Source organism: Myxocyprinus asiaticus, chromosome 24 (assembly GCF_019703515.2).
Source record: "Myxocyprinus asiaticus isolate MX2 ecotype Aquarium Trade chromosome 24, UBuf_Myxa_2, whole genome shotgun sequence".
In the NCBI taxonomy this organism is placed as follows: Eukaryota; Metazoa; Chordata; class Actinopteri; order Cypriniformes; family Catostomidae; genus Myxocyprinus; species Myxocyprinus asiaticus.
The window spans coordinates 13,119,541-13,137,897 of record NC_059367.1 but is presented as its reverse complement, the minus strand read 5'-3'; the positions used below and the strand labels follow the sequence as shown (position 1 = coordinate 13,137,897).

The following is an 18,357-nucleotide window of genomic DNA, read 5'->3' as shown; positions in this document are numbered from 1 at the left end:
TGACAAAAGCTACTAGTGTTGCAGAAATGACTGTCAAGTTTTATAGGTTTATTGAGAACTTACGTAAACTATTTGATGTTTTAGCTTTCTCTTTTTTCTTTCATACTATTGTTGTATCGTTAGAAAGGCTCATTGCATAAGGTGGCCTCATTTCATGCTGAAGTCCGCCATTACTCCCAAGAGATGCGCTCCACCTTGCTTTTAGAACAGAGAGAGAGGGCTGTGCTACTAAATAGTGAATTATATCATATGAAATATTTGATGCTTTTTGCTCAAAACAACTTACTTTAAAGGGATAGTTCATCCCAAAATGAAAATTCTATTATCATTTACTCACCATCATGTTGTTCCAAACCCGTGTTATGTACTTTCTTCCATGGAGCACAAAAGGAGATATTTGGCAGATTGTTAGCCTCAGTCCCCATGTGTTTTCATTTTATCTTTTTTTTTTTCATTACAAAACTGAAAGTTGACTGAGACTGTCAGTCCCTAACATTCTGCCTAACATCTCTTTTTGTGGAAGATAAAAGTCATACAGTTTTGGAATTACATAAGGGTGAGTAAATGATGACAGAATTGTCATATTTGGGTGAACTAACCCTTTATAGTGAAAGTATGCAGTTCTTTGATGTTATTTGCATTAAATGCAGTTTATATAGGTCTATTTATTACATTTATTTCATGTTGGGCTGATCTTTAGGTCAGTGTAAGTGTATTCCCATTGCAAAATAATGAACAAGTGCAGTGTTTTGTAATCAACTCCACTAGTGAGTCCTCATTGGCTAGTAAATAGGTAGGTAGCCTGGCATCATGGGTCATGTGATCTTTGCTCTGGTGCCAGTAAGGCAGGGAGGGGCCATGTTTGTTTTGGACTGTGAAAATCACACACATCTGGGACATTGCTTTCAAGCATGTTCCATAGATGTGTGATGGCTATTGTGATCCTGTATGAATGCTAATATCTCTGTACTTTGAAGCAGGTAAAGAGGATGACATTTTCTCTTAACTTCTTCAAGCTACTGAACCGATTTGTGTTTTTGATTATTAACTGGTTTGTTGTATGTTTAATGCTACTGTACTGCAAGTTTGTTATATCATCTATAAATAAGGTCGCCTCCACACAAAATGAGCAGCTTGAGTGATTACTGTATCCAAATTTTTTGCCGCAGAAGTGGGATTGTGTGCATCAGTGCATGCATGCTCTTCAGGCTTTGTGCTCCTAAAAGCTTTGAGATTTTCTGCTGAGCTTTGTTCCATATCATCCATTGAAATGTCAGCTATATCTTACATTCTGAGTGCTGTTTTTCATCCGCTCCCTGGGGAAATTATTAAATGTACACCTAAAGACTATTATAAATAATAAAGGCTAAGAGAGAGGTTTAGGTTTATATATCTCTGTAAGCTTTGTGTTATGGGTCCTGGCTTATATCAAACCAAACTGGAATTAGAGGTTTTCAAGCCCCTTACCATGAATGCTATTGTAAACAGAGCTTTTTTGAAATGTATATACATTGTACAGCACTAAACTATGTATTTATTAATTAAAACTGACTGCTTTAAAGGTATAGTTCACCCAAAAGTTATATAATATTTTCCATGGAACACTTAAGTAGATATTTTGCTAAATGTTCAGGCTGCTCTTTTTCCATGCAGTGAAAGTAGATGGTGGCCATTGGCTCTCAAGCTTCAAAATGGACAATAAGTAATCCTTACAACTCATATGCTACAAATTTTCCATGGAACGCTTTAGTAGAGATTTTGCTAAATATTCAGGCTGTTCTTTTCCATGCAATGAAAGTAGATGGTGGCCATTGGCTCTCAAGCTTCAAAATGGACAAAGTAATCCATACAGCTCGTATGCTACATATTTTCATTGGAACACTAAAGTAGAGATTTTGCTAAATGTTCAGGATGCTCTTTTCCATATGTTAGATCTTGTATTTGGTTGACCAGATATCGGGTGGCATGCCAGTGTATCAGAGTACTTATAAAGAAGAGTAAGCAAAAACAAGTGCTTGTGGGGAAAAGAGTTTATTGATGTTGATCATGTAGCATAGCTCTTCTGAATCTTAACCCAAGTTCTGTCTGTGTGACAGACCTTTTATACCAGAGCGAATGTGTTATCTAAACATACAGGAGACCCCCTAGGGACAACACTGTAAGTGTGAACCCCAGGAATCTCCTAAGAATGTCCCAATAAATGTGGTCTCACAGAAACTACCTTTGTACCTGATAACAATACCATAAGTGTGAACCCCAGGAATGTCCTGGGAACATCTCAACAAATGTGGTCTCACAGAAACCCCCCTCAGGTTAACTCAACCATTGTAGAGTTGATAAACCTTGACAAACATAGATAGAATACAGGGGCACAGTCACAAAGTAACTATCTGACTAAAGACAGTTAAAATACACACAGTCATTCACATACAATGAAAGGAGATGATGACCATTGGCTCTCAGGCTTTAAAATGGACAAAAAAGTAATCCATACAACTAATATGCTACATATTTCCCATGGAACACTTAAGTAGAGATATAGCTACAGTAAATGCTCCGGATGCTCTTTTCCATACAATGAAAGTGGATGGTGACCATTGGTTCTCAAGCTTTAAAATGGACAAGAAGTAATCCATATAACTCATGTGCTTCATAAGTCCTCTGAAGCCATATGATGGCATTGTGTGAGGAATGGACTAAAAAGTCATTATTTACTGAAAGAAAATCATACAGATTGAACGTGCTGGTGAGTAAATGATGGGAGAATTTTCATAACGTTGGCCACATGACAGCTAGCAACTGCAGGCTTTATAGCTTTTGCTTGATTTATAGTTGTTTTGAGGTGCTTAAGCTGTGTTTTTTGTCATACCTCAGACTGCCTGAAATTTCATCCCTTTTTTCTACATGGAACTCCAACACAAGCATTATTTACCTTCTCTATTTACTCAAGGGCAGAGGCTGTAATTGTGTGTGTTCCTGTTTAACTTGCCACAACCCTACCTTGACTTCTTGAAACTCTGCCTGTCTTCATAAAGGAAAACAGGATATGACAACAGAGCTGTTACCTCCGACTGTCACCACAACATTTTCGCAGGATCATTCTCCACTCTTCATTCACGTGTGATGTTTGTGTGTGTGTTTTCAGTCTGTTTGTGGGTTGCTAATGGATGTGTTTTGGGATGTTTGCCCTGTAGCCCGTGACGCAGACGAACGGGAGAAGTGGATTCATGCCTTAGAGGGGACGATTCTCCGCCACACCCTTCAGCGGGTAAGAGCCCAGACGCATCCAGGCCACGTGCACCACATTATGATAATACAGTCGGGGGGAAAAGTTTGCTCCAATATTATGCAAAATCAATTGATATACAACTTATTGCAGCAGATAGATCCAGCCAAATTTGCTTAAATACAACATGAAATCAAATGGAGTTGTGTGGCTTTTAATCCATGTGTATTTGCTCTGAGGTCATTTAGTAGAGCTAATGTACTCTTAAAAGTTGACAAAATTAACTTTAAGATTTGACATTTTTATTTTTGTCCAATAGAATGCCCTCTAGAATGAGAATGCCCCCCCAAACCTAAATTCTAAATGTAACCTGCCTCTGACTAGCGATAGAAAGTAGCAAATTATGTTTTTTTGGTGTGTATTCAGTACTAATGATCATACTTTGTTTCCTTTCTCATAAATCAATTTGTATGCAAAAGAAGTTGCTGGAATTTATTAACTTTGAAAGTGTTTTCATTGCTTTCATCCATGGTTAGAGGAACTATTAATAAAAATAAAAAAAAGTATATCAGAACCGAAGGATGTTCAAGAATTTCAGTTCCGTTAATGGTTCTCAAACGTGCATTCTTCCAACATTGCTAAAATACTCTGACAGTGTTTCCTGCGTTACCCTTTATCGGCTCTGCAACTCTGCTACTCAATCAGCAGCATGAAATATACAGCACGACCAGTTCCCAAACAAGTGACTCCTATTTGAATCTACAGTGTAAAACATACAGCGCATCCAGTGTAGTCTGATTTCTGAACGAATGATTCTTAAGGCCCTGGTATACCCACGGCGAAGTTCTTCTTCATTTTTCGCTCAGAGCCAAAAATAAATTCGAAACAACTGAGCAACAGTATACTGTTTGCACTTTGCAAGCATTCAGACACCGGCCACAATGCTGGGGGAGGTGTTTAGAGGAGCATTTAAATATGAGGACACACAAGACTACATGTTTAGCCTGAATTAATGTGGCATTAAAATGTGTTCTCAATGACTTCATGCCTCATTCTATAAGTAGAATTTACATGAGATCAGTAAAAGAAGCTGTTTTAACCACTCAGTGATGATTTAAAGTAATATACAGCTCTGGAAAAAATTAAGAGACCACTGCAAAATGATCAGTTTCTCTGGATTTACTATTTATAGGTATGTGTTTGAGTAAAATGAAAATTTTTGTTTTACTCTATAAAGTACTGACAAAATTTCTCCCAAATTCCAAATAAAAATAATGTCATTTAGAGCATTTATTTATCACCGATCCTCCACCTGGTCATCTAATGGTTAGACAGAGACCTAGAAAGGCCTTCAAGCCACAGTGTCTCACACCCACTGTGACATTTGGTAGAGGATCAGTGATGTTCTGGGGGTGCTTCAGCAAGGCTGAAATCGGGCAGATTCGTCTTTGTGAAGGACGCATGAATCAAGCCATGGATAAGGTTATCCTGGAATAAAACTTGCTTCCTTCTGCTCTGACAATGTTCCCCAACTCTGAGGATTGTTTTTTCCATCAGGACAATGCTCCATGCCACACAGCCAGGTCAATCAAGGTGTGGATGGAGGACCACCGGATCAAGACCCCATCATGGCCAGCCCAATCTCCAGACCTGAACCCCATTGAAAACCTCTGGAATGTGATCAAGAGGAAGATGGTTGGCCACAAGCCATCAAACAAAGCTGAGCTGCTTGAATTTTTGCGCCAGGAGTGGCATAAAGTCACCCAACAGCAATATGAAAGACTGGTAGAGAACATGCCAAGACGCATGAAAGCTGTGATTGAAAATCAGGGTTATTCCACCAAATATTGATTTCTGAACTCTTCCGAAGTTAAAACATTAGTATTGTGTTGTTTAAAAATGAATATGAACTTGTTTTCTTTGCATTATCTGAAAGGTCTGAAAACACTGCATCTTTTTTGCTGTTTTCACCAGTTGTCATTTTCTGAAAATAAATGCTCTAAATGACAATATTTTTATTTGGAATTTGGGAGAAATGTTGTCAGTACTTTATAGAATAAAACAAAAATGTTCAATTTACTCAAACACATACCTATAAATAGTAAATCCAGAGAAACTGATAATTTTGCAGTGGTCTCTTAATTTATTCCAGAGCTGTAGAAAATTTGTAATTTGTCATGTTTACATTCTGCATTCATGGCTGTAACGTGCTAACACTCTATACGCAGTTATAATATGCTCTGGTTACACTGTTATTGTAATTTATGATGTACTACAAAGATGAGTGTATAAAAGAGTGTTAATAAGAAGAATACAGACTAAAGAACAATGATAAGAGGCATATCTCAGATGTGTAAATGGATTTTGGCTACAGACGGCATATGAGTGAATCAGCATATCAAACAACAGAGTGAATGGGCACTTAACAGTATTTGAGAAGATTCGATTCTTTTTGTAGACGAATTAAACAAAACAATCGCATGACATGGTCTTTGAAAATGATCGAACAGATGAAGGTAAATTTGCGCAAGCTTGATAAAAACTCTGCAAGCCGGTATGTTCATGTTGACTGATCTTAATTGACTGAACGGGAATTAGTTGTCAGCCTCATATTGGAGTGGTGGTGGTGTAGTGGACTAAAGCACTGAACTGGTAAGCAAAAGGTTGTTGGTTCAATCCCCACAGCACCATTGTGTCCTTGAGCAAGACACTTAACTCCAGGTTGCTCCAGGGGGATTGTCCCTGTAATAAGGGCACTGTAAGTCGCTTTGGATAAAAAGCGTCTGCCAAATGCATAAATGATATTAGGTGGAGCTCCGGTCACACCAACCGATGACGTGGACCAATGTCAGTAAGCTGTTTAGCAGCCAGTAGGAAGTTTTCCTGGCGAGCTGTAACACCTTAGGTTTGGCCAGATTTAGGTCTAAATAACGTCACACCTGTTAGTTTTTCTATGTTTTCGTATGAAGTATGCTGTTGCCTTCATGAGTCGGTTCTTTTGAATCTACACAACAAAATGTACAGCGCTAACTCCCGAATGAATGACTCTTATTAGCCAGTTCATTTTGTCATGTCCTACTTGAAATGAACCAAGAACTGTTTCTGTGTTAAGGCCAAAGTATACTTCGGTTGTCCGCATTGCTGATTGCTCTGTGCACAGTATGCGTGACGCAAATTTCGTCATCAGCACAGCCGTGCGCCACCCAGATTTTCTTGACCTGCGGAGGCGGTCCTCGTCTGTGCGCATCGTTAACGTGTGCGCCGGCCATTGACTGTACTAAAAGAGTATCACAAACCATTCGTATGCATTCAAATGCATTCGTATTCCCTTGCAGTCAGAAAAGTATGCTTTGGAAGGCAACGCGGTCGGCCGGGCGAGATCCGATCCGGAATACTGAAAAACGAAGTATACCCGAGCCTTTATGTGTACTTATGGCTCATGAGACCTTAAATCAGAGTAATCACTGAATGGTTATTGATACACATTCTGAATTTGTTCTAATTGGTGTTTTATTAAAAAATTATGAGTAAAATGTAATTATTCTGTGTTCTTTTGCAGAAATCTGATCTATTAAAATACAAAATGATCTCATAATTTTGTAACAGGCTGCTAAAGGCAGTAAATCCAATATTTATTGATTGATTTTGTTATTTGCAAATATTTCTTCATCACAGTGCAAAAATAATCGTTAATGGAATCCTTAAGGAACCGGAATCGGAACTGGAATTGTTAAATTGTCAATAAAAAAAAGGGATTAGCCCTTTGATATGTCCCGCCACAACTTCCCATTTCAATAGAAAATGTCAGCACAGAAAAGAAAACTGCACTCCTCAGATCATTTAATGGGGTCTTTAACTACACTGAAATTTTGCACAAATTCGAAGCATCTCTCAGCTAATTGCCTGATTATATGTGTCAGTCTTTTTTAAAAGGTGCCATCATAGTCTGTCCAAGGAATGTTAATTTCCTCAAGCAGGAGAATGCTTTCTCCCTTTTGACTTTCATTTTGAAAGCATGATGTGTTTGTGAAAGATTTGCTTTCTTAAGAATCTGAAAAATAAAAACCTGAAAAGATACTGTGAGCTTATTAAATGAGGTTTACAAGCCTGTCTGACCCATACAGCTGATTAGCATGTGGTTTTAGTTTATCTCTCTCCCTTTATCAGTTCCATTACCCTTTTTCCCCTCTCTTCTTGTTTATATTTTTCCTTATCTCTCACACTTTCCATTTATTGCTTTGTCTTCCCTTCATCTCTTCCTCTCCCAGGTCTTTCTACTACTTTTCTCTCTTTTACCTCCTCAGTTCTGCCTTCCATATTTTATTTATTTATTTGTTTTTAATCTGCTGACTGGTAGCTGTAAGTATGGTTGCAAGTACCTACACGCAGAAAGTGTGCAGTCATCCGGTCATGTGATCTCCAAAATCCAGTCTTTGCCTTGCTTATTCAACTAGTTCCTCCTGTGCAGGAAACTGCAGATCCAATCACAGTAGTGTATTGTGTGTGCCACAGTCTGTTTTTTTCCCCTCATACTTCTGCTTTTTTTCTTTTGATGAAGTATGGTCAAGAGTGGCTAATAGAACAGCTTTGAGTACATCAGATGAGCTTAGAAATCAATGGATACTTGTTCACCTAATTTGCCCCTCCTTTAGGGGAACTTACAGGAAAGGGTGTGTGGACAGATATAGAAAATTAGACTGTGAGAGTTTGGGTCAGATTTGGCAATTTTGTAGAGGCATGTCCTGCAGTGGAAAGAACAAAGTAAGTAACTTGTTTTGTTTGAGTTTACTGATGCATTTTATATGGGTCACACTGTGTGTGTGTGTGTGTTAATGTATGTGCAGGTAAGGGTGTGTTTATTTGTGTAATTGTGTGAAAAAGAGAGAAAGGGTGTTTGTGTTTTGAAGGTAGGGGAACATTTAGTTGTACAAAAAGTTAGGGCATGGGTCACACTTGCATGCTTCAGTTACATTTTGACTGACCTTGTGATTTGTAATCTCAGATGCTTTACGGCCAAATCATGGATTGTTATTGTGTATATGTGTGCGCAGTTTTGTGTGTCTATGTTGACATAATAGATCACTCGACTTTATCAAAGTCCGACTTGTGTTTGGTTTGGAAATGTGTCACAGGACCACACTGAGGTCAGTGTTGGTTGTCATTTTGTCTCCTAAAAACACACAATAATAGCCTACACAATTCTGATTCATACTGAAACACACTACCTCTAAGTGAGCTGCCTTCTTGGGCAATGTAAAAGACGTAAAAGCTGTTCCAAAAGATAGGCCAGAAGGGGAACATCAAACAACAGACAAACAGAACAGGCTCTAACACGGAACAGAAAGAACAAAAGAAAGGGAGGGAAACCAGGGAGGAGGTTTAAGGAAGGGAGCGGGGTCCAACAGCCTGGGAGGAAGTTTCAGGGAGAGGACTGTGTCCAGTGGCCTTGGAGGGTCCAAGTGGGGAGTGGGGTCCAGTGGCCTGGGAGTAGGGTACATGTCAGGGGCGGGGTCCGGTGGCCTAGAAGAAGGGTCCAGAAAGGGAGTAGGGTCCGGCGGCCGAGGGGGCCTCAGGAAAGGGCCGTGGCCCGGCGGCAGGGGAGGAGGTTTCAGGTAGGGAATGAGGGAGGAGAGGAGGGTGGGAAGGACAGGAAGGGCAGCAGACTGGGCAGTGGCCACTGGACAGGGGTTAGATGACTGGGTGGCGGTCACTTGGGACTGGACAGGTGGAGCAGCGGTTGCCGGACAGGGTTCAGAAGACTGTCCGGTGGCCACTTGGGACTGGACAGGCAGAACGGCGGCCGCTGGGGAGTGATCGGGCTGAGTGCCAGGCACAGGGGACTGGACAGAACTGTCAATAGCCACGTGACAGCTTCTTATGTAGGCAGTAGACAGTGAGGTACCTCACTAGGTTTGGAACAGGGTAAGTGTCTTCTCTGCTGTTGTATTAGATCTTCAGATTGTCTTGGTCAGCTCTGGCTCGGTTATGACTCAGACTGTAAGAGTGAGTCAGTGGGAACAGCTTCCTGTCTGCACAGTCTGTACGTACAGGTGTGTGTTAACAGTTTCCATGTAGCTCTCAGTGTGCCACAGCTTTTCTTTGCCAGGCACAGGCTAAAATCATTATGTAAGACACTGGGGGCTCAGACATGCTAGTTAAGAGGTATTCAGTAATTTGTTCTTGCCATAACAGGAGATCTCTTGTACCTTTATACAGGCCTGGTGGGAGGTGAGATGTTTATGGTGCCTGTATATAAGATCAAACTGTTTAATATATGTTTTCTTTAATTAGAAATGAAAATTCTAGTTGGCTAAACGTCCGTTAGTCCCTTAGAAGTCAGTTTGGACAAATGCAGCTGAATAGCTCTTTGGTATATAGTTTGTTATGCCTGAAATGCAAGTACCGGTATGCAAACGCTGATGGCCAGTGCATTGCAAGCACGTGGTGAACATACCTTAAAGGGATAGTTCACCCAAAAATGAAAATTCTCTCATCATTTACTCACCCGCATGCCATCCCACAGGTGTATGACTTATTCTGCTGAACACAAATGAAGATTTTTAAAAGAATATTTCAGTTCTGTAGGTTCAAGTGAATGGTGACCAAAACTTTCAAGCTCCAAAAAGTACACAAAGGCAGCATAAAAGTAATCCATACGACTCCAGTGTTTAAATCCATATCTTCAGAAGCAATATGATAGGTGTGGGTGAGAAAAAGATCAATATTTAACTCCTATTTTTACTAAAAATTCTCCTCCCTGCCCAGTTGGTGGCAATATGCAGAAAGAATGCGAATAGCCAAAAACAAAAGTTTAGAAAGTTTTTTTTTAATTATTGTTATTATTAAATTATTTTAATAAAATAATTTACTTAAATATTGATCTGTTTCTCACCCACACCAATCTTCAGAAGCAATATGATATGGATTTAAACACTGAAGTCTTATGGATTACTTTTTTGCTGCCTTTATATGCTTTTTGTAATGTTCACTTGCATTTTATGGACCTACAGATCTGATTTATTTCTCTAAAAATCTTTGTGTTCAGCAGAAGAAAGTAAGTCACACATCTGGGATTGCATGAGGGTGAGTAATTGATGAATTTTCATTTTTGGGTGAACTAACCCTTAAATGTGCCTTCTTCTGTTAATAAACCTCAGTACTCAGTGTGGCGATGTCTGTGCTATTAAACCAGATGTGCTATTATTCAGGTAGCTATAAACGTGTCAATAGTTTAGGAGTATGTAAATATATACATAAAAATAATATATTGAAATACAACTGACAGAAGACTTGTCAGTTTACAGTAATGCCCACTTTAGCTCCCCTTGTGGCAACACTGAGAATAAAACACCTTACTTGCTTTGTGTTATGAATTGTTTCTATGTTTTGGACCTTAAAATGTCTTCCAAGTTTGTGTGCACTTGTTACTGGATCATTGCGTAGGGTGTGTTGCTTTAACAGTGCTTCGTTTACACACATGCACACACTCAGTACAACCACTCCCATAATTATAGATGACACTAGGTACATAACACCTGTAGGTCAACTTAACCCATATCTTCAGTGTGTTAAGGGGGAGGAGCCTGATCTTTAGTTAATTTGTAATGCATCAAAATTCTCAATAGAAGCTTTTATGGTGTTTCCACATGTACATGTGTTTGGAGTTGACTCAATGAATCACATGGTTTCATACTGCTATTCCACTTAACCTTTGATTCCTGAGCGGATTTGTTCCACTTCTGCAGACATTGACCTAGTGTTTTTAATGTTTTGACCGCGGTAGGATGGCAGTTGTCTTCCCATGGCTTTTCTTCATTTCCCCATGCAGTTCAGTTCCACCAATCTCCACCGTGGAATCTTTTGCAGACGAGACGCAAAGCTCATTGCATTGACCCCCAGACCAGGAAGTACCTCTCTTATATAGGCTACTGCCAACATTTAACCATTAGATTTTGCCATATTAAGTACGGTATATTTACTCCTCAAATCCACCTGGGCTAGCCAACAGTAGCTTTAGTCTTTTTTTATTTTTTATTTTTTTTCTAACCACTTAACTGGAATATCTGAAATAGCCTAAGGTTTGTTTGCAGAGTAGCTGATACATATTTGTGAATTTCTCAGTATACAAGAAGAAATTGTGGTTTGCCGTTCTCATAATGGTTGTCAAGCTTCCACTGTGTTACAGTAATACTTAAACGTAATTTGGTTTTATGGAAGCTGTTTTTCGGTTTTAGTCTGAATTGTCTAGTGTAATCTCTGATTTAATGTTTTTAGGAGTTTAGGAGAGGCATCACACCTCATGGGAGTGTTGTGCGGTAAAGCATATGCTGTTAAAAATGGATATGGGTTCATTTCTAAACCAAGATTGCTGTTTTATGCCAGTTTTTAAGCTTGACCATAATGAAAAGTTCATGTTTCAGAATGTCTTGTTTCCTTAAAAAAATAAGGGGAAAAAGGAGTTTTAATACCATATATTCAAAGTTTTGCCCAGTGTTTTTGTAAAACGGCTAATGGATGTGTTGGTATTTGGTTTGTCAGTTAAGGAGGATGACGCTAGACTTTTGAGCACCGTTTTAGTCCAAGAACTGTTTAGACACTTGGGTCAAAGTGAAACTGAAATCTATCCACAAAATCTCTTAATGGTTGCATGTTATCATGACCAATGTGCAAGTCGAGCCGTACGTACCAGTGCAGGCTACATTTTCTGATCTTCTTAAACAACTTCAGCCTTTCTTTGTTTCCATCATTTTAACATTGAATTGGTTGATTCAGTTACATTGAAAGGAGATTAGAGATTATTTCTTCCAGGATAATGGTCAGCTGTCCTCATGAGGTTTAACGCAAATTACTCAACTGAACAGTTCTCCCCTAATCAACAGTGGACTGCTAGTAACCTATGTCGTTACCACCATGGTGTTTGATGAGATTTATTTTCTAGAAATTGCTGTATCTATATCTAAATCACACCCCTCTAATCTGCAGTTCAGTAGTAGTAACTCACATGATTTGATTCCTGTTTATACCATTTGTCTAATTGTTTAATTCAGTTAAATTTGTTGGAGAGAAATATGAACATGCAAGGAACAGTTCTGCTCACTCCACTGGTCTGTCCTCTCGAAAGCAGAACGTTGCTGAACTCAGTACACCATGGAGGCTTCTATACACAGAGGAAGAGCTGAAACCAATCCCTCTCACTTTCAATTGCAGGAGGCAGAAACAGGATTCGTTCCCAGCGTTCAGGACTTTGACAAGAAGCTAGCGGAGGCGGATGCATATTTGCAGATTTTGATCGACCAGTTAAAAGCAAGTATTTTGTACTTTAAACATTTACGGTAGATCATAAGGCTCAAAAGAACCTTGTTGATTAAGGTGACATAATTTTTCACACACATTGTTTTCTAATTACTGTTCTTTCTACCTCTTGTCTGCTAGCTCTTTGATGAAAAGATAAAAGACTGCAAGGAAGATGAGTCACGCAGGGTAAGACATGATACTCCGTTTTCCTTCTGAGTCATCACTGATACATTGTCTATCAGTGTTTTGCTGTACAGTAACTGTGTGACTTACAGCAATTCGGCCTATGTGTAACGTCATCAGTAGATCCTGATATTTATTAGGAAAGAATGTAGTACTGAGGTTAAAACTGCTCTTTGAGGTGGCGTTGATGGTTAATTGTATAATATATTTTGGTTATGTACTGTGTGTGTGTGTGTGTGTGTGTGTGTGTGTGTGTGTGTGTGTGTGTATATATATACACACCGATCAGCCATAACATTAAAACCACCTGCCTAATATTGTGTAGATCCCCCTCGTGCCTCCAAAACAGCGCCAACCCAATGCTATTCTTCTCACTACAAATGTACAGAGCAATTATCTGAGTTACCATAGACTTTGTCAGTTCGAACCAGTCTGGCCATTCTCTGTTGATCTCTCTCATCAACAAGGCGTTTCCATCCGCAGAACTCACTGGATGTTTTTTTGTTTTTGGCACCGTTCAGAGTAAATTCTAGAGTCTGTTGTGTGTGAAAATCCCTGGAGATCAGCAGATACAGAAATACTCAAACCAGCCCATTTGACACCAACTATCATCCATGCGATTATCTAATCAGCCAATTGTGTGGCTGCGGTGCATAAAATCATGCAGATACGGGTCAGGAGCTTCAGTTAATATTCACATCAACCATCAGAATGGGGAAAAAATGTGATATCAGAAATTTGGAGCGTGGCATGATTGTTGATCAAAAAATATCATTTCAGAATGCTATTCTGAGATGCAGGTTGGCGCTGTTTTGGTGGCACAAGGGGGACCAATACAATATTAGGCTGGTGGTTTTAATGTTGTGGCTGATTGGTGTATATACTGTACACACACACAAAATATTTTGGGTCTCAATCACTTACCGTGCGGACACATGTATTTGTGCATACTTGTGTGTGAACTGTGAACTTTTTAACACAGAAATCATGTTTCTTCAATAAGTTCGTTCTTAAATTTTTGTCATATTTTAGGTTTAAATGTAGAACCATATCAAACCACACTTAAGCAAAATCACAGTTTTCCTGTGATATTTGAGAGTATTTTGCGGAAAGCCCTTAAATGGGGATGATTTAGGCATGTATTATGCTTATTGCTAACTGCATGCACACGCTCCCACATTTTAAATAATCCAGATTCATCAACAGTATGAGAACAAATTTTTTGCGCGTATGTACTAGGCATGTGCATGGTAAAGTTTTTTAATATTCGATTAACCGTGAGGGTTCACGAACGGTTATTCGGTTTTTCGTCTGGACTCGGGAATAAAGAACGTTTATTGCAGTGGATATGCATCAAACACTTCTCAAAATATCAGGGAATAAAGTCCACAGCGATCTATGAGTTTATGTAGCACAATACATAGATCGTTAAATGATAAAATCGATTTTTAAATGGTTTAGCATTTAACTTGTGGAATTATTGTCTGTGCATGAGAAAAAGGGAAAAAAAACATTGGCTTTCCATTTATCAAGTGCTGAAACTTTGCCAGGTGAAAAGCAATCTATATGTGTAACAGTGTATCAGTCACACAAAGTCATGCAACACAACTAATTAAACAGAACGCAGGTGTCTCGATGCGTTTTTAAATACTGAAGTTCTTTTTGACTTGACAGCGTGTCTAAAAATGCGGTGGTCCTGCGGGAGATGCTGGAAAAAAGTTAGATGCGGCTCAACGGTCAAAGACTTCCCTCCATCGCGTGTTTCAATAGAAAACAATTGGGAAAACCACGCAGACACACGAATAAACGCATGTAAACAGCCCCTAACTCGCCCTATACTTGAAAAGCTGGCCCAAAACCGGGTTGCAGACCTCTATTGCACATGTAGAGTAATTGAATAGTGATTTTGGTATTCGAATAGTGATTTTGGTAGTTGAACAGATAACCGAATGTCGACTATCCGTGCACATCCCTAGCCACCTGCCTGTTGTGAATCTGGTGGAAATTTAGTGTGAGGCCATGTCAACACTAAAAAGTTTTCAGTTGAAAGTTTTTGTAAATGTGCATGTTCTGTTCTTTGTTTTTATTCAAGGGAATTTCACAATTTAAACTGAAACTGTTCCATTTCCCTTCCATTTTATTTATTTTTTATCCACAGAAAATCGAGAACCTGAAGGACACGACTTGTGTAAGACTATCACCCTCTTAATGCTTCTTGGATCTAATTTTGGTGCTAGAATGTGTTTTCATTTCTTGTTGTTGTTTTTTAGAGTATGGTTGAGTCCATCAAACACTGTATCGTACTACTACAGATTGCCAAGGTAAAACGCTTGTCTTTTTGGCTTGTGTGTGTACCCTAGTTTTGTTTTTCCCCATGGTCTGTGTTAGTGTATATGTACCAGTCTTGTGCAAACCCGTCATGTAATTGTCCACAACCCTGTTAATGTTTATTTTGGTTAGATTATCAAAATTCCAATATGTACCATTTAAATGGTTTGGAGAGGTGATTCTAAGAGATTCAGGAAGTGAAAATATCTCAAGTGAGCTTTTGTTATTGTCTCAAAAAATGAAGCAAAGCAATCGGTGGAGGCCATTTTAAGTAGGGTTTTAGAGCCCTCTTTATCTTTTGTGGCTGTTTCGCTGCTGTGGAGTTGCCGTATTTATCAATTTGTGTTTTCTTTTTAAAATTTGAAGGACCAAAGTAACGAACAGCAACACGCAAATGGACTAATAGTAAGTGTTCTCAGCGATGATCTAAATCAAGCGGTGCTCCTTTTCTCTCTTCCACTGGAATCATTGAACTGAGATGTGCATGATCTTGATCTGATGGCTTCGCCCACCACATCTACCTCTCTGTTTTTTCTCTGTCTTTCGGGATTTACTCTTGTACTTTCTCTCACTCTTTGTATTGGGAAATTTCTGGGCCTGTTCTTTCCTGTGGTCATGATTTTCAACAATCTAAAAATCTCTGACAATGTGATTGGTCTAACATCTCCAGCCCTGCAAACGTAAGAAACGTATACTTACACACAGAATAATCATTGATTTTCCATTGTCATACATGCTATTGAGCCATGTAGGACAAATAGATGATGACCTGTTATAACCTTCCCACAGGCTCTCATCAGGTCAATAACTGTCGTGGCTAGACCTTACGAGTTATGTAACACGCAGTCACATTCAACCCTTGTCACAGGCCATTTGTTTAACAATCCTTTTGACTTTGATTTTGCTCAAAAGACCATGTGTGAAATCATACAGTGGCCCCAAAAAGTATTTGGACAGTTAAGTCACACTTAAAAATATAATTGTAGGAGCCACTGTATACTGTATATCTTGTTTACTGCACATTATGGCACCTGTTAGAACATAAAAAAAAACAAGAATGGAAACACAAACTGTAAATAAGGTACTAACTGTAATAAGGGACTCATAAAAACACACAAAAGCCAAATGAAATGTTGTGTTCTGCTGTTTTGGTGGCCTGATTCTTTCTTCTGTCTGTATCAGTGTCATTTGCCACTGCTCTGAGTATCTATGCCTCTTTATTTAATCTCATTCTAGTGTTTGTGTTCACCGCAGAGCTCTAATTACTCTAACTGGCTTTTAATTTAGAGCAGTAGCCTCTGTCGCTGAACAGCAAACAGGGATTATTCAGAACAAATAACGGTGTTTAAATCCTTTAAAATGCCCTGGGTAGAAAACCCCTTCAAATCTCATTCCAGACAATTGCATGTAGTATTTTGTCTTGTGTGTGCTCTGGTAGAGTTTCCTCACTGCTGTGTCCCATGACATCAATAATTCACATTGCATGCTGGGTAGAGACTTTTCCTTCATCCCCTTGCTGTCTTTTAATGCATGCTGTATGCAAGATTATGGGCTGGTCTTGTTGCCATAGAGGCAGAGCTTAATAGCCTCTTATCTAAGTCACCATCGACTGACAGATGCTCAGTGTTTGGTAACCATAAGGCAGAGATTGACCCATAGGGATTTTGTGTATTGAGAAGAATAAGTGACGGACCCAAGCCACAGCTGTGAGGTTGCTCATTTAGATACAGAGCATTAGAAAGCACTGAATCTGACTTACTCTTTTACTTCAAATCTTTCTCTTGATTATCAAAGCCTTGACTATTTCTTGTTCACTGGTGTCACACATCAAATGAAATACTTAAAGACGACATGAAATATGTAATTTGTGCAATTTGATGTATTACTGAGTGCAACAATAATCGGTGGGAAATAATTTAGGGCAGGACTTGATTGTGTCAATTAGGATTTGATTGGATATTGTTATTGTTTGGCTGTGATATAATTGGTTAATATTATTAATGCTTTGGTTACATCAGCAGAAAAGTAAAATAATTTTAGAGATGGAGAATGTTCTTTTACATGATAGATTATGAAAGTACTCATTTATTAAAAAAGTAAATGTGTTTTATCTTGATTTCATGTTGTCTTTAACAGCACATAATCTTTCTTCTTACTGTTTCATTAAGGCAAACAGAGCACTAAAGAATCCATAGAACAACTGTGGTTTAAGTTTCTAAATGGTGAAGTCTTGAATATACGGCACTCACTCCGGAAACATATACACTGATCAGCCACAACATTAAAACCACCTGCCTAATATTGTGTAGGTCCCCCTCGTGCCGCCAAAACAGCGCCTATTCTCACCACAATGGTTTTAATGTTGTGGCTGATCAGGTTAGATTATTTTTTTTTGTTTCAGCACCTTAAAGTGTATTTCACCCAAAAATGAATAATCTGTTATCATTTGCTCACCCTAATGTGGTTTCAAACCCGAAAAATTATTTCTTTCATGGAAATTGTGTGCTTTCTAAGTCTTTTGAAGCCATATTATAGCTTTGTATGTCAGACTGAAAATTAAGCAGTTATGGACCCTTTTCACATTTTTGGGTTTGGAACGCGCAAATAAATTCAAGCGGGGTAAACTTCTGTAGTGGTATATGGGAGACCATAGCAAATATTATTTTTGCCTTCCCATTTGCTCCAACAGCAAAGGAAATGATCCACAATTACATTTCCATGACTTTCCAAAAGAGGAAAAAATAGAGAGAGATCAGTGTTTCCCCTTGGATTTTTTTCAGCAGCTGTGTTGTTGTGCTCGCCTCCATGAGCCCGCAACGCCCGTCCCGTGTCGGTGGAGGAATAGCTGAAAATGACTTAAGAATCTTTATAGATGGGTTATTAATGTTTTCCTTGTCCATGTGTGTGTTTATTTACTGGGAGCTGTTGACACTTGAAGGGTTTTTGAAGCCCAGACAGCTGTAGTAATAACTGTCAAATAATGAAATGCTTCAACGCAGAAAATTACTTGCACTATTTTATTAAACATAAATACAAATAGATCATATGTACCAGATTTGTTCACTGATTCATTCAGACAATTTTTGTCTAAATCACACCTTAACCAGTAGGTAGTAACAAATGAACGTCTTATGTGTTTTGAGTGAGTCATTAAACCATTGATAAAGCACAGAGTCGTTAACAGATGAATCAAGTCTAATTATACTTTATTAAAATTTGTGTATCTACAAATCTGCTAGGAGAATTCAGCAGAGAATTTAAGCATCATAAGCATTTTACCCACAAATGACAACAAAGCATAGCTATCATTTTGTGTACTGCTGTGC

General features: G+C 38.8%; 1 protein-coding gene across 3 annotated transcripts in view; it reads left to right on the top strand.

Moving 5' to 3' along the window:
* The window catches only part of LOC127415251 (oxysterol-binding protein-related protein 9-like), a 47,506-nt gene that overhangs the window by 12,238 nt on the left and 16,911 nt on the right, over positions 1-18,357 (top strand). Inside the window, exons 4-9 of one of the 3 annotated variants that reach the window (XM_051653923.1) lie at positions 3,195-3,268; positions 12,434-12,529; positions 12,659-12,706; positions 14,862-14,891; positions 14,974-15,024; positions 15,398-15,436. In XM_051653923.1, coding sequence (XP_051509883.1) covers positions 3,195-3,268; positions 12,434-12,529; positions 12,659-12,706; positions 14,862-14,891; positions 14,974-15,024; positions 15,398-15,436 — 338 coding nt within the window. Of the gene's footprint in view, positions 1-3,194; positions 3,269-7,769; positions 7,988-12,433; positions 12,530-12,658; positions 12,707-14,861; positions 14,892-14,973; positions 15,025-15,397; positions 15,437-18,357 lie in introns of those variants that run through there. The other 2 variants (XM_051653925.1, XM_051653924.1) reach the window with 2 other exon arrangements.